Source organism: Ictidomys tridecemlineatus, chromosome 11 (assembly GCF_052094955.1).
Source record: "Ictidomys tridecemlineatus isolate mIctTri1 chromosome 11, mIctTri1.hap1, whole genome shotgun sequence".
In the NCBI taxonomy this organism is placed as follows: Eukaryota; Metazoa; Chordata; class Mammalia; order Rodentia; family Sciuridae; genus Ictidomys; species Ictidomys tridecemlineatus.
In genome coordinates, this window is record NC_135487.1 from 6180528 (window position 1) to 6196178 (window position 15651).

General features: G+C 40.9%; 2 protein-coding genes across 8 annotated transcripts in view; one reads left to right on the forward strand and one right to left on the reverse strand.

Annotated features, from left to right (window-relative positions):
• The window catches only part of Nmnat1 (nicotinamide nucleotide adenylyltransferase 1), a 29351-nt gene that overhangs the window by 277 nt on the left and 13423 nt on the right, over positions 1 to 15651 (forward strand). Inside the window, exons 1-2 of one of the 7 annotated variants that reach the window (XM_013362606.3) lie at positions 2721 to 2883; positions 8035 to 8140. The exons of 2 other annotated variants lie outside the window; for them this stretch is intronic. In XM_013362606.3, the coding sequence (XP_013218060.2) occupies positions 2854 to 2883; positions 8035 to 8140 (136 nt within the window). In that variant the 5' untranslated portion in view covers positions 2721 to 2853. Of the gene's footprint in view, positions 1 to 14; positions 386 to 2720; positions 2884 to 7926; positions 8141 to 15651 lie in introns of those variants that run through there. 4 more of the 7 variants (XM_078025237.1, XM_040287902.2, XM_040287904.2 and 1 more) reach the window with 4 other exon arrangements.
• Positions 7851 to 14548, reverse strand: LOC144367858 (uncharacterized). The gene is made up of 6 exons (XM_078025241.1): positions 14338 to 14548; positions 11419 to 11481; positions 10497 to 10576; positions 8677 to 8807; positions 8172 to 8238; positions 7851 to 7927 (listed from the first exon to the last, which is right to left on the reverse strand). Exons 1-6 carry the CDS (start codon positions 14409 to 14411, stop codon positions 7851 to 7853), a joined length of 492 nt encoding a protein of 163 aa, XP_077881367.1. The 5' UTR covers positions 14412 to 14548.

Consider the following 15651-nt stretch of genomic DNA (forward strand, 5'->3'; position numbering starts at 1 on the left):
TGCCTCTGACCTTCACCTTGGGGGCGGAAATCTCCCCTTCCAGTAGCGAGGCGAGGGCGGGGGAGGCGGCCCTCCACCGAGGAGATTGCCCTTCCTTCCAGTCTGTGGAAAAGCCACTTTCCTGAAGGCCGTTTGAGACGCAGGGCTCTAGCTGTTGGGCAGCACCTTTAAAAATTACCCAGAAGTGGGTGTCCAGGGGAATCCCCAGAGTGGGGGGGACTCTGGACTCAGGACGCGGGTCCTGGACGTTCCTGGAGGAAGAGCTTGAGCCAGTAAATCAGCAGAGGTTGACTTAGGAAAGCAAGGAGTTCAAACTCAAGGAAGAATGCGGGCCATCTGGGAAGTGGGACTCGTTTGGAGGTTCCCAACTCTTGAAGGAAACTTGGTGAGGCATGGGTATGGGAAGGTGTGAAAGGGATGACATCAGTCCCAGGATCTCAAGATGGTTTATGACACTCTGGTCATTCTCAGGATGCTCCGGCTTAGGTGGTCTCTCCATTATCTTAACTGATAGATAAAGGTTGGAATATCCCCTAAATTATAGATTTCTTAAAATGTTCTTAATTAATGAAAATTTCTCTTAATATATTTATTGGTGGGGTAATTAGCAGTGTGCACGATTATTTTCACAAGTGGGTGAACTAGCAGTAATCTTAAGATTTACAGATTTCCCCGAAATTTGGGAGTAACAGATCTGGGAGAGAGAGACTGTCTTGGGGAATGACAGACCTGGAAAAGTATGCAGTATTTCCGAATTAAAATTTGATTTCCATGTCCTTCATGTCTCCTTCCTAACTTTTTTTTCTTTTTCTCTCGTACTTCTATCATACTGTAATCCGTAGGACATTACGGCAAAACTGTCTCCAGGGTACAGTTATTAAATTTTGTATGTCAGCCTCTAAGGGCAAACTTCCAACTTTGAATATCATAGAACTCTGCGAAATGAAATGTTTCTGTAGGATTTGTCTCATCATAGAGTTCCTTATTACAATCAATTTTTCCTCAGTTACAATTTGGATATGAAACCATTTTTCTAGACCATATTTTAGCCTACCTTGCAAAACACTTCAGATTCAAAGGAAACACCTGTTAAGTTAAAGCAATTATCTTCAATTTTTGGTATGTTAATGTATGCGGAGATGTCAACATTTTGAGTAAAATTCAACTCTGAGTGACAAATAGTGCCAAACAAAACAAAACTGGAAAATATGCTTCCTTGTTTTACATATTTGAAAAATTTGTTGAATAACCCCTTGCTCACAGTGTACTTCTCTTAATTTTATTTACTTGTTTATTTGTTATTTATTTCTTGAAGTTGTAGGATTTGAGCCCAGGGGTTCTTTACCACTGAGCTACATCCCCAGCTCTTGTTATTTTAAGATAGGGTCACTAAGTTGCTAAGGCTGCCCTTGAACTTTGTGATCCTCCTGCCTCAGCCTCCAGAGAGGCAGAGATTACAAAACTGCACCATAGTGCCTCGCTACTTCCCTTAATTTTAATGATGATGGTAAAGTATTCTATTCAGGTATTCATGCTAGTTTGAGTATGTGCAATCTTGGAAGGTATGCAGGAAAGGTCTTACTATGTAGGCATTGTAATTGCTCTTTCTCAGTGACTTAATCTGATTTAGCATTTCTGTGCTGAGGGTGTTCTTACATGCCTTGGGTTCTTCTTTAGTGTTAATGAAAACATTCCTAGTGCATGAGTAATAAATTGGTTTGGCTTCCGGTTAGAGAAAGAGGAATATTAGGCAGATAGTCACAGTAGACAGAACTGAGCAGAGTATCCTCATCTGAAAATCATAACTGGGAAATCAGATAGATGTTATGTGGAAGCTGAAGAAGTTTAGGACACTTCATCTTGGACTTGGGATGGGATCCCAGAGAACAAGTAGGGAAAATGCTAGAGCAAATGATATTCTAGCGAGTATCAAGAGTTACCATGAATCAAGGGCCTCCAGACACCTGGTCCGTATTTAAATATCTACAAGCAGATAGTTTATGCCATTGTAAGTTTTTCATAATAGATAAGAACATGAATTTTTAGAATGAAGCATGTTACTCTAGCTGTGAGATATCCTGAGAAAGTTAATTTGCCTGTCTGGGCTTTAGTTTCCTCATCTTTTTTTTTTTAAGGCAAGAGTGTAGGGTGATAATAATAGTATTGCCTTACTGGGTTGTCCTAAGAATTGTGTGAGAGTGCAGCGTGTGGCTAGGCTCATAAGAAGAACCCAGTGAATATTGCTTTTGTTGTTATTACCGTCGTCATCATCATCATTGTGAAATAAATAAATTGGATTTATACATACAAGGAACATGTCCATCCAAAGAGACCAAGCAGATGATTCCTATCAAAAGCACAGAAGACAAAATGAGGATTCCATCAACAGGACCCAGATGCTTTCTTCTCTGTCGTGAATTTCCCATCCCCAGCTCATCTTAGCGAACGACTGATATGCCTCTCTCATAGGTTAAATTATCTAACACTTCATACAACTAGAAAACTACAGTGTGTACTTTTTGGTGTTCTGGTGCTTTTCACTGAAAATGTGAAATTTGTCCATGTTATTTGTATCAAGTAAAATGTTTTATAACTTATTCCTTTAAATAGATAGCATTTTCTTACTCATTCATTCCTCTCTTGATTGACATTTGAGTTTTTGAATGGTTTCCCAGTTTGTTGTTATTATGTATACTGACACAGTTCTCATGGGATTCTAGTTAGTTCTCACAGAGGTATTATTGAAGAGTAAAACTGGCCTATCTGCACTTTGGCTTCCTGTCACTGTCTGATCTCTGTCCCTCACATGAGCTGCTGCTGTGATACCAACTGTCAAAAAGCCCTCACCAGAGGATGAATTTTGGACTATCAACCTCCAAAACTGTGAGCCTCTTGTCCTTACATATTACCCAGCCTCAGGTATTTTGTAATAGCATTGGAAAACAGACCACTTCAATACCTCAGATTCAACCTCTATAAAACAGTAGTCATTATCTTTTTCTTTTTTTTTTTTTTTTTCCCCTTTTGTACCTGGGATTGGCCCCAAGGGCACCTAACCACTGAGTTACATCTTCAGCCCTTTTTTGTTTTGAAACAGGGTCTTGCTAAGTTACTGAAGCTGGCCTCAGCCTCTTGTTAGATCAGGACGCAAAGAAAAGACCACTGATTCCAATTAAAATCAAATTAAAGCAAGCTTATTATTTCGACCAGCTGGGCTGCCTCTCCCAACAATAATCGTGGGAACAGGACAGCACTGCAGCTTTCTTGCAGCCCAGCTTCATATCCCAGAAAGTTACACAAAAGGGAGGCAGGTTACAGATAACAAAACTCTGAGGAACATAACACAAAGGCTAGTTTACATATTTGCTGGCCCCGACATCAGAATTTATGAAGGTCATTAGAGCCTCAGAGAGGGTCGTTATCCGGCCAGGGAAGGCCAAGATTTATGAGGCATCACTAAAGTTTCAGAGAGAGCTGCTATCTGGTCAGGGAGCCAGGCATGGGTGAGTTCAAGGCACGGGCAAGCAATCCAAGCTAGTTCAGAATTTACAGTAAAGCCGAAATTAGCTTTTCATGGCTTTGTGGCAAGATGGCTCCCAATTTTAAGAGGGAATGAGGCTGGGATTACAGGCATGTACCACCAAGCCGGCTACTACGGTAGTTGCTATCTTTATCCCTTCTAACCTGTGTTCCCTCTTGTCCTCTCTGTCTAGAGGCATGCAACTGATCAGTCACTCAAGTAAGAAATATTATTATTTTCCTATTTCTTCCTTCTTTCAGTCAATTAGCTGGACTGGTTGCAAACTCTTGACACAATCCTGTTTTTACCTTTCATTGTCTCTCATCTAGACCAAACGACTACAATACTACAGTGTGTACTTTTTGGTGTTCTGGTGCTTAGCTATATTCTAGTTTCTGAGCACCTTCCACATCCCAGACTTAATGCTAAAAATTAGCAACTAAAAACATGAATAATACACATTAAAAATGAAATTTCCTTGAAATAATTATTTGATCATCAACAGAAAGAATTTATAAACAAAACAGCTTTGTTTTTAAAATTGTTCCAGAGCAGTGTTTTAAAACTTAACTATCTATTCAATTAGTTGAGGATTTTTTTTTTTTTAAACCAGGGATTGAACCCAAGGACACTTAACAACTAAGCCACATCCTCAGCCATATATATATAATTTAGAAACAGGGTCTTGCTCTAAGTTGCCAGGACTGGTTTTGAACTACAGATCATCTGGCCTTAGCCTCCCAAGCCACTGGGATTACAGGCATGCGCCACCATGCCTGGCTCAGGTGGGGATCTTAAGTAAATAAATAAATGGGTTTAGTAAGTGTAAGGAAGAGCCCAAAATTCGGCCTTTTTTCTTATCTTCAGGTTTTTGTGTGTGTGTGCGCACGCATTAAGGATTGAACCCAGGGCCCTAAGCAAGCTAGGCAAGCTCTCTACAACTGAGCTTTAGCCCCAGCCTGCGTCTTCATTATTTCCTTCTTTCCTTTTTTTTTTTTTTTTTTTTTTTTTGGTGTTGAGGATTGAACCCGGGGCCTGTGCACACTAGGCCAGCACTCTACTACCAAGCTACACTCCCTGCCCTGGGCTGATCTTCCCCCTAAACCTATAGTGGCCATCTTTTTTTTCCCCTCAGTTTAGGCAGTGCTGTTCTTTTAGTTGCTTCTGCCAAAAGTTTTTATAATCACACTTGTTGCTTCTTTCACAGTTCACATTCCATCTATTAGCAAATCACACTGGCCACATATTTTCTTTTGGACAGTATCAGACATAGAATCCAGGATTGTTCTACCACTGAGCTCCACACCCAACCGTTTTTATTTTGATAAGGGTCTCACCAGATTGCTGAGGCTGGCCTCAAACTGGCAATCCTTCTGAGATGGCCTCCTGAGTTCCTGGGATTATAGGCCACCATGCCCAGTAAAGAATACTGTCTTGAAATGCTTTCTTGAGTACTTTCTTGAAATACTATCAAGAATACTATCTTGACATTCAATATTTCAATATTTTGGTTAGTGAGGTCTAGAAAAGTAAAAGCTGTTTTGTTATAAATTGTTTCTGTTGATGATTAAATAATACAATTATTTAAAGGAAATTTCATTTTTAATGTGTATTATTCAGGTGGTTAGTACCTAATTTTTAGCACTAAGTCTGGGATTGGAAGGTGCTCAGAAACTGTGATATAGCCAAGGGCCTATAATCCCAGAAACTTGGGAGGCTGACACAGGAGGAATGTAAGTCTGAGTCCAACCTGGGCAATTTAGTAAGACCCTATCTCAAAATAAAAAAGAAAAAGGGCTGGAGATGTGGCTCAGTGGCACAGCACTCCTATGTTCCATCCCCAGTACCGTGGGGTGGGGGAGAAAACTGCAGGGTAGATAGATGGTGTGCTTCTGTTGGTAACCTCCCCCTCTATCTATACCTGGACAGAGAAACAGATGATTGATAGTCTTTTCCATCTGTCAAGGTGCTATGCCTGTCATAATGTGTTGGGAGATGTTTATACTGAATTTCTCCTGCCATTAAATGTTGTTCTTTTCCTCAAGAAGTGGAACTAGGCCTGGGGTTGTGGATCAAACGCTGAGCGCTCGCCTAGCATGCGTGGCACTGGGTTCGATCCTCAGCACCACATGAAAATAAAATAAAGATATCATGTCCGCCTACAACTAAAAAAATGAATATTTAAAAAAAGTAGGAGCTGGGCTGGGGATGTAGCTCAAGTGGTAGCGCGCTCGCCTGGCATGCGTGTGGCCCGGGTTCAATCCTCAGCACCACATACAAACAACCATGTTGTGTCCGCCAAAAACTGAAAAATAAATATTAAATAATTCTCAAAAAAAAAAAGTAGGAGCTGGGGTTGTGGCTCAGCGGTAGAGCACTAGCCTAGCACGTGCGAGGCCCTGGGTTCAATCCTCGGCACTACATAAAAATAAAGATATTGTGTCCATCTACAACTAAAAAATAAATATTAAAAAAATGGAACTAAGCTAGCCTCAGCAACTTAGCAAAGCCCTGTTTCAAATCAAAAAACATAAAGGGCTGGGGCCCCTTAAGCACCCCGGGTTCTAACGTGAGAGCATTTGTGTAACTAGCCTCTGCTTAAAATGCCTCAGAATCTGTATACACATAGAAGTAATAAGACATGATGTGGATCAATTAGCTATTTTCTCTAGAAAACAACTGACCATCAATGCAAAAGATTGTTGTAATCCAGAGGGAAGAGATTATTATTTTTACTCCAAAATATCTCAGTGCATTTTGGAGCGGGCAGGGGTGGACTGGGGAGGGTGGCACTACTAGGGATTGAATCCAGGCATGTTTTACCACTGAGCTTTTTCTCCAACCCTTTTTTGGGGAGGGTATCAGAGGTTGAATTCAGGGGCACTCAACCACTGAGCCACATCCCCAGCCCTATTTTGTACTTTTTATTTAGAGACAGGGTCTCACTGAGCTGCTTAGCACCTTGCTGTTGCTGAGGCTGGCTTTAAACTCATGATCCTTCTTCCTCAGCCTCCTGAGCTGCTGGGATTGCAGGCATGCGCCACCAGGCCCAGCTCACACTACATTTTTTTTAATATTTATTTTTTAGTTGTACACAATACCTTTATTTTGTTTATTTTTATGTGGTGCTGAGGATCGAACCATCAGCCTCACATGTGCTAGGGGAGCACTCTACCACTAAGCCACAACCCCAGCCTCTTGCACTACATTTTTCAAGAAGCAACAAGTTAGCTTCATTCAAATAGGCAGTCTGAATCATTGTGTTCTTTCAAAACTAAACCTTTGTTGATTATTAAGATTTGTATTTTCCTTTCGTTTTCTGGGGGGTTTTTTTGTTTGTTTTTTTGGGGGGTGGGTATCAGGGATTGAACTCAGGGGCACTCAACCGATGAGCCAAATCCCCAGCCCTATTTTTTGTGTTTTATTTAGAGACAGGGTCTCACTGAGTTGTTTAGCACCTCACTTTTGCTGAGGCTGGCTTTGAACTCACAATCCTGATTCTGCCTCGACCTCCAGAGCCACTGGAATTACAGGCATGGGCCACCACGTCCTTGCTTATCTGCATTTATTTCTATAGCATTCATCCAGCAGATACTACTAACTTTATTGGACAAAATAATAATAAGGGGCTGGGGTTGTGGCTCAGTAGAGCACTCGCCTAACATGCGCAAGGCCCTGGGTTCGATCCTCAGTACCACATAAAAATAAATAAATAAGAAGGTATTGTATACAACTAAAACTAAAAAAATAAGTATTAAAAAAAATAATAATAAGTTTTAGAAAGTCAAAATAATGACCTTGAAAACCACCCCAGAGATTCTCCTCTGGGGTGAGTTTATTATGATGGCAATCCTGTGATTTCAGTAGACCTATTCCTATTTATACCTGAAAGTGCTCATTAATACTTAAAAACAATTTTCTTCCAAGTGACTGGTCTTGGCGTGCCTCCTGTAGTTGGCCATAGTGTTCAGCTGATCATTTCCTCAAGAAGCAGCAAAGCAGGAGATGATCACCTGCTTGCTGACATGTGGCAGTGCTGGTGGGACAGGCTTGGCCTTCCTGGGATGTATTATCTGAGGTTAGAGACCAGCAGGACTTGAAGGTCAAATTCATTTTTTTTTTTATTGGTTGTTCAAAACATTACAAAGCTCTTGACATATCATATTTCATACATTAGGTTCAAGTGGGTTATGAACTCCCATTTTTACCCCAAATACAGATTGCAGAATCACATTGGTTACACATCCACATTTTTACCTAATGCCATATTAGTAATTGTTGTATTCTGCTACCTTTCCTATCCTCTACTATCCTCCCTTGAAGGTCAAATTCATACTGTCGCTTTAGCCTCTGGCCTTGGGCAGGTCACCCTGGACAGCTGGATGAGCCCCATGCCTGAGAAAAGAACTGGAGGGTAGAGAATGGACTCTAGTTAAGTAGAGTGGAAGTAAGGGGAGAGGATGGTTTTATATCCCCTCCTAAATTCCCTTTTCCTTTGTTTTTCACGCTTTTTGGCTCTTCGAGTGCCTGCCATGAGAAGAGCCCGGGCTTCCCCTGCAATAGAATGCTCCTTCTCAGTGAGTAGGTACTTTCCTGGAAGGACTGGTGAGCATCTGACAGGTACGGCCACGTGGGGCACAGGTTTGCTTACCTGTAGACACCAGGCTGCCCACTGACAGCAGCACTGACAAGTAGTAAAGTTCAGGGGTTGTTTTTTCCTGTATTTGAGAAGAGAAGAGCACTGTGAGGAATACTTTGTCTTTTAATCAGAACACTATTAAAATAAGACACTGGGGTGTAGCTCAATGATAGAGCACCATGGGTTTGATCCCCGGTACCATCAAAAAGAAAGAACATTTTTTAAAAATCGCTTGTGGAATTTTTCTTTTTCTTTTTTTGGTGGTGGTGGTGGATGCTGGGGATGGAACCCAGGGCCTGCTCTGTACCACTGAGCTACACCCTGAGCCTCTTATAGAATGTTTTTAACCTCCCCAGAAAAATGTTTTAACTGACGTGACTAATTAGGAATTCCATTTCTACATATCTTTATTTTTGTTGTAAATAGAAAATAAATATTGAAGACTAATGGCATATTGTTTATAGCCAAACTTTCAGATTAAGATGAGCCTTTAGAGAGTCAGTATTTAAAAACGTACACAGTCTGATGCCAAAATTGTTAACACTATGGTGCAGACTCCTTTACTGAAGGATCCTGCACCAAATACACAAAGCATCCTCTTCAGTGCTCGTGGGACTGGTTCCATCTGCAGAAGCAGCACAGTAAGACCTAAAAGGGAGGGGACAGCATTGGCTTACCAGGTTAATCACCTCAGAATCATATTCTTGAGTGCACATCTAAATATAATTTGCAGTTGACATTTTTGTTGTCGTTGTGGTTGTGGTACTAGGGATGAATCCCAGGATCTCATGAAAGCGCTTAGCAAGCATTTTTCCAAAGAGCCACTTCCCCAACCCAAATCTAAATTGCTTTCCTACTTTGCTCCTATGGAACAGAAATGCACAAAATCTAGCTAGACTAAGGTTTTCCTTTTATATGTGCAATGCTAATAATAATAACTGGCTTTGGTTTCTTTATTTTATTTTAAGTGATTCTTCTCAATTAAACTTTACATCAAAACTATGGTGCAAGTATTTCTATCACCAATTTATAAATAATCAAAGGGAGTCTCAAAGAGATTTAAGTAACTCATCATTGATTATAGAATGAATATTTGGACTGACCTCTAAAACCCTTCCCCATTATACTATACTGCCTCTTGTGGAGTTGTAAAAGACTCTCTTCTAGGTCTACAACAATAAATACTTTATTTTTAAAAAATTCAACATAGAATTTCAGTGCTGGGGATGGAACTCAGGGCTCTGCATATGCTGAGCACTCATGCCACCAATAAGATACACCCTCAGCTCCTCCGCCGTTCAATACTCTTATATGTTTCTACAAAGGAAAGTATAGTGAAATCTATGGATTACAATATTCCTAAAACTTCACATTTCAGCGATACACTCTTCATGTTTTTGTTTTGTTGTGCTGGGAATAAAACCCAGGACCTTGAGTAGGCTAGGCAAGAGCTCTACCACTGAGTTATAGCCTCAGCCATTCAGTGATGCTTTTTTGCTTCAAGTTGTCAATGACCCTATTTCCCTAACCAGTATAATCTCTTTCTTTCTTTCTTTTTTCTTTTCTTTTCTTTTTTTTTTTTTTTTTTTTTTGTGTGTGTGTGTGTGTGTGTTTCTAGGGATTGAACCCAGGGTCTTACACATTCCCACAAGCACTCTACTCCTGATGTACTTCCCCAGCTGTATTTACCTGTTTGTTTGGGTTTTTTTTGTTTTTTTTTTTTTTAGAGAGAGAGAGAGAGAGAGAGAATTTTAATATTTATTTTTTAGTTCTCGGCAGACACAACATCTTTGTTGGTATGTGGTGCTGAGGATCGAACCCGGGCCGCACGCATGCCAAGCAAGCGCGCTACCGCTTGAGCCACATCCCCAGCCCCTACCTGTTTGTTTTTGAGATAATGTCACAATAAATTGCCCAGGCTGGCCTCAAACTCACCATCCTCCTGCCTCAGCCTCCCAGTCACTGGAATTATAGGCATGCCACTACCACACACCCAGTCCCTCTATCATCTCTTGCTTAATAACCATTTATTTAGCGAATAACTAGATCTGGTACTTTAGTACTATAACCTTAAAAAATTTTACAACTTAAAGCATTTGTATTAGACTAAATACAAACTTATTAGGTTTCATAGTCAAAAATTTTGTACAGCTGCAAGAGATACAAGGGAATGTTTAAAATTTTCTGGTCACCTGAACTTTAAATGTGAATTTTTTTCTTAATATCCAGTCTGTGAGCCTGAAAAGCAGAAAACCCTATCTTAGCCATTTGTGTTCTAGCAGTGTCTAGCGAATGGGAGAAATCTAGTGAGTGGTGGGCAGCTAACTGCACACTTACCAATTGTGAAGAAAGTAAAGATGATGTTACCCACCAGGTTGGTCAGGAGAGGTTGACTGCAGTATCGAGATGATCTGGGCCTAGAATTCAATAATGTGGTTGACATGGAATTCATGACCTATTATAAGAAATCCTCTAAGCACTACACAGAAGGCACCAACCCTTTATTTTTTTTCCTCTCTTTTTTTTTTCTTTTTTGATACTGGGGATTGAACTCAGGGGCACTCAACCACTGAGCCACATCTCCAGGCCTATTTTGTATTTCATTTAGAAGCAGGGTCACACTGAATTGCTCACTTTTTTGCTGAGGCTGGCTTTGAACCTGCGATCCTCCTGTCTTAGCCTCCCAAACCGTAATCCTTGATTCCTAATCTTAATTCTGGTGCTAAGGTTCATCTTAGCTCCAGGAAACTCACTTCTCTTTTTAGAACTTGGTTAATAGTGACAGTTACCAATAGTCTAAATCAGTGAACAAATGTTTACCACTTTTCTAATTTATTCTAATTTGATATTTGTGGAAATTACAACCTTGTAAAGAAACATACCTTCTTGCACATATCAAATCTTAATTTGGTTGAGCGTACCCATGTAGTCCTCAGCCCTGCAGACATTAGCTGATACCAGTCTGTTGGGACTGGTCTCTAGGGAATTCATAAATAACACTGGCATCCTCATTGTCTCCCATTTAATGGCTTCTTATACTAGAAGAAGTAAGGGTTGATCAACTAGTCTGCTCAAATCCCAGCTATCCTTGTTGTGTGGAGATTTTTAACTTTTCAAAGAGGTGAATGATGACTGCCGTGGATAATAGAGGCAGAAACAATGGGGCAGGCTGCAGTTAAACATGTTGCAGGAATCAGAGACAACACCCAGACCGCCTCCCCAGGTAAGACCTGCGTGCTGAGCTGCAGGTGGAACTTACCTTAGCAGAACGTAGAACTGGAGAACCAGAGAGGTGATGCCAAACAAGAACACTGTCACCTTGCTGCAGGGTACACAGTGGGTAACATTTTTACCTTGTCTGGTAATAAAATGACTTCAAGCAAATGCAGGTTCTATTTCATAATAATCAAACCATAGAGATGAAGTTTGAAACGTAACAAGGATGAATTGAGGTCCATTCCATTAGAAAAAAATTATATCTAATAATTCTCCAGTAAGAATATGAATAATAGCTATTATAACCCATAAATAATATTGAGTTATTAATACAAAAGAAAATTCATAATATAAAAATATTCATAATTGGTGGATAAATGTATCAAATATTTTTATGCATTGTCATTTAATATGCACAAAATTAACTAAAAAATTCTATGAGTTAAGAACTATAAGTCTTGGGCTGAGGGTGTGGCTTAAGTGGTAGCACGGGGTGCTGGGTTCCATCTTCAGCATCACATAAAAAATAAAATAAAGATGTTGCGTCCACTGAAAACTGAAAAATAAATATTAATAAAAACTCTCTCAAGGCTGGGGATGTGGCTCAAGCAGTAGTGCGCTCGCCTGGCATGCATGCGGCCCGGGTTTGATCCTCAGCACAACATACAAACAAAGATGTTGTGTCTGCTGAAAAAAGAAAACTAAAAAAATATATATATATTAAAAATTCTCTCTCTCTCTCTCTCTCTCTCTCTAAAAAAAAAAAATTCTTTCTTCTCTCTCTTAAAAAAAAAAAAAAAAACAACTATAGGTCTTGCCGAGTGTGGTGGTACACACCTATAATCCCAGGGACTAGGGAGGCTGAGACAGGAGTTCAAAGCCAGCCTTAGCAAGAGCGAGGTACTAAGCAACTCAGTGAGACCCTGTCTCTAAATAAAATACGAGATAGGGCTGGGATATGGCTCAATGGCTGAACACCCCTGAGTTCAATCCTTGGTACTAAAAAAAAAGAAAAACTATAGGTCTCCATCCTTTTCTTTCTTATTAGTTCCCAGGCTGATTTCCAACTCTTGGGCTCAGGAGATCCTCCCAATTCAGCCTCCCAGATAGCCAGGACTACAGATGTACCCAGCTTGGGTCCCCATTTTATAAATGAGGAAACCAAGATAGAAAGTTTTGAGTGACTTGTCCAGTGACCAACAGCAAGTAGTAGTGATATAAATAGAATCTGAACCTAGGTCTGGGACTGTCAGCCACACCTCTGCCAGCTCTGCCTTGTGCCAGATGATTTGCATTATCGTGCAATAATAAACCTAATTAGCCCACCTGCCACAGCCACACAGCGAAGTGACAGTCACTGTCACTGCTCAAAACGTTTCTGAAATTCTTTTCACTTTATATGTATGGTTTCTGTGGTGTACATATAAGTAAATCTTCCTTATTAAGAAATAGTCCAGGGGCTGGGGTTGTGGCTCAGTGGTAGAGCGCTTGCCTGGCTCGTGCAAGCCTCTGGGTTCGATCCTCAGCACCACATAAAAATAAATAAACAAAATAAAGGTATTGTGTCCAACTACAATTAAAAGATAAATATTTTTTTAAAAAGAAATATTACATCTCTTCACCATAAACTATATTCCCTTTGCTTGTTTACTAATTGGGTTTAACACTGAATGACTTCAGGGTGTTTATAGAAAGAAAGCAAATCTATCTTTCAAGTGAATTAACTCAAAAGAATGTACAACTTACCCAGCTCCTTGGGAGACTGAGGCAGGAGGATTACAAGTTTGAAGCCCACCTCGGCAATTTAGCAAGACCCTGTCTCAAAATAAAAGTGGCTGGGGTGTAGCTCAGTGGTAAAGCTTTGCCTAGCATGTGCACAGTCCTGGGTTAATTCCCCTATACTACAAAGAAGAAAAAAAATATATAAAACTTCAAAATGTACCTCCACTACTATGTAAAATTATAGTGAACCAATAAAAAATGACCTTATAAAAAACAAAATATACCTCCAAAATATTTAAAGCAACCATAGCTTTGTTTTTTTGTTTTGTTTGTTTGGTTTTTTTTGGGGTACCAGGGATTGAACTCATGGGCACTTAACCATTGAGCCATCACATTCCCAACCCCTTTTGGTATATTATTTAGAGATACGGTCTCACTGACTTGTTTAGGGCCTCGATAAGTTGCTGAGGCTGGCTTTGAATTCACAATCCTCCTGCCTTAGCCTCCTGAGCCACTAGGATTACAGGTGTGCACCACCACACCTGGCTAACCATAGCATTGTTGGAATAAGAATATAGATATATGCTTAAATTTTGGGTGTGTTTTGTTTCTTGTTTTTTGGTGGTGCTGGGGATTGAACCCAGGGCCTTGGACATGCAAGGCAAGCACTCTACCTACTGAGCTATGTCCCCAGCCCTTTATATTTACTATTTTGAAAGAAATACTATTCTTTTATGGTTGTAAATCTTGAGAGATGATCAAGTCAATCATATTATTCAACAATTGGCCAACATGAGTTTAATTATACTGAGCATCTGAAAATGTGACAAAGAAAAGCCACAGGGTTACCAATTTTTTTTTTTTTTTTTGGACTGGGGATTAAACCTGGGGCACTTTAACACTGAACCACATCCCAAGCCCTTTTATTTTGAGATAGGATCTCACTAAATTACTTAGAGCCTTGCTAAATTGCTGAGGCTAGGAACTTGTGATCCTCCTGCCTCAGCCTCCAAAGGAACTGGGATTACAGGCTGCACAACCAAGACCAGCACTGTTTTCTTTGAAAGAGTTGATGTTTTAAAAACTGTTTATAAAATGTTTTAATGTTCACACCTCAATGTTTTTAAAACTTGAAAAGATCAATGACTTAAAAATTAAAAGTAAGTTTTAGTTAAACTTCAAGATTGCCTCAGAAGAAATGAACTCCACTCTGTTACAGTGGGTAGAGAGGGACACTTACAGTCTGAGCTGATGCGATCTGGGCAGCCAGCAGTGCAAGTAGTAGGCTGTGTGGGCCAAACAGAAGTGAATCATGGTGACCCTGGCCCTGGAGCACCTGGAGCAAGGCAAGGATGATCAAGAACAATTCCCACCAGGCTTTCAAACTACTTCTGATCTTCACCTGCTGTTGCAGGACAGACTGCTCTGGCAGGAGCACACTCTGACTTAACTCTTCTGTGACTTTGAAGGTCTAGAGTCCAGTCTCAGCTCAGGCTGGCTGGGTTCACAGTGAAATAATTAAACTGCTGGGTATTCAAAACCAATCAAGAGTGTGTTGACAGGGGACAAAGACAGCTTCCTTTATGCTGAAAGATCATCTTTCCCGCTGCCTCTCCCCATCCCCCAGGCAGAATCTGAAACCTGGACTCCTCCCTCAGGACACAGAGGGGCTCAGGGCTTTGTTCATCTCTGGCTCTGAAGTCAGTTTCAGGACCACAGGCAGCTCCCCTGAGCCCCCACATCATGCTCTCAGCCTTACCTTCTTCCCACTTACTCTCCCTTGGGGAGCAGGCCTGAAACCTGACACGGGCAGGTCCAGGACTACACCAAGTATCAGCTGAACCCCCGGCCCCTGCACCGCTGTCCTGGAGAGCAGGCGCAGTGGCTTCCCTGCAGGGCCCAGGGTACTGTGGGAAGGATGCCTTTACCACCACTATAATGCAGAAGGTAGTTTGTATGGGAATTGGATTGGGATGGAGATAGAGATAGGGATGACAGGGTTGGGCATAGCCCCAAGTGAACCCTGGTATTATCCTTTGGTATGGTCACTGAAGGAGGAGCATTTAAATCCTTCTTACCTATTAGCTCATTTTTTTCCCATACTGGGAATTGAACCTAAGGGTGCTCTACCAGTCAGCCACCCTCAGCTCTTCTTTTGCTAAGGCTGCCTGGGGTCATGCATGGCTCAGTGGTAGAGCACTTACCTAGCATGTTTGAGGCACTGGATTCGATTCTCAATATCACATATAAATAAATAAAGGTCCATCAACAACTAATAAGTTTTGTTATTGTTGTTTTTGGTTCTGGGAATTGAACCCAGGACCTTGTGCATGCAAGGCAAGCACTCTACCAACTGAGCTATGTCCCCAGCCCTAATAAAATATTTTTTTTAAATTGCTGAGGTTGGGCTGGGGATGTGGCTCAAGCGGTAGCGCACTCACCTGGCATGCGCGCTGTGCTGGGTTCGATCCTCAGCACCACATACAAATAAAGATGTTATGTCCGCCGAAAACTAAAAAATAAATATTAAAAAATTCTCTCTCTCTCTCTCTCT

Excerpts from the sequence above, each read along its gene's own strand:
- LOC144367858 (XM_078025241.1), bottom strand. The coding sequence starts at position 14,411 with ATGATTCACTTCTGTTTGGCCCACACAGCCTACTACTTGCACTGCTGG. Across the intron at positions 8,808-10,496 it reads CTTTACTTTCTTCACAATTG|GTCTTACTGTGCTGCTTCTG; the intron begins GTAAGTGTGCAG and ends CCTCCCTTTTAG. Across the intron at positions 8,239-8,676 it reads CAATTTTGGCATCAGACTGT|GAAAAAACAACCCCTGAACT; the intron begins GTACGTTTTTAA and ends TCTCAAATACAG.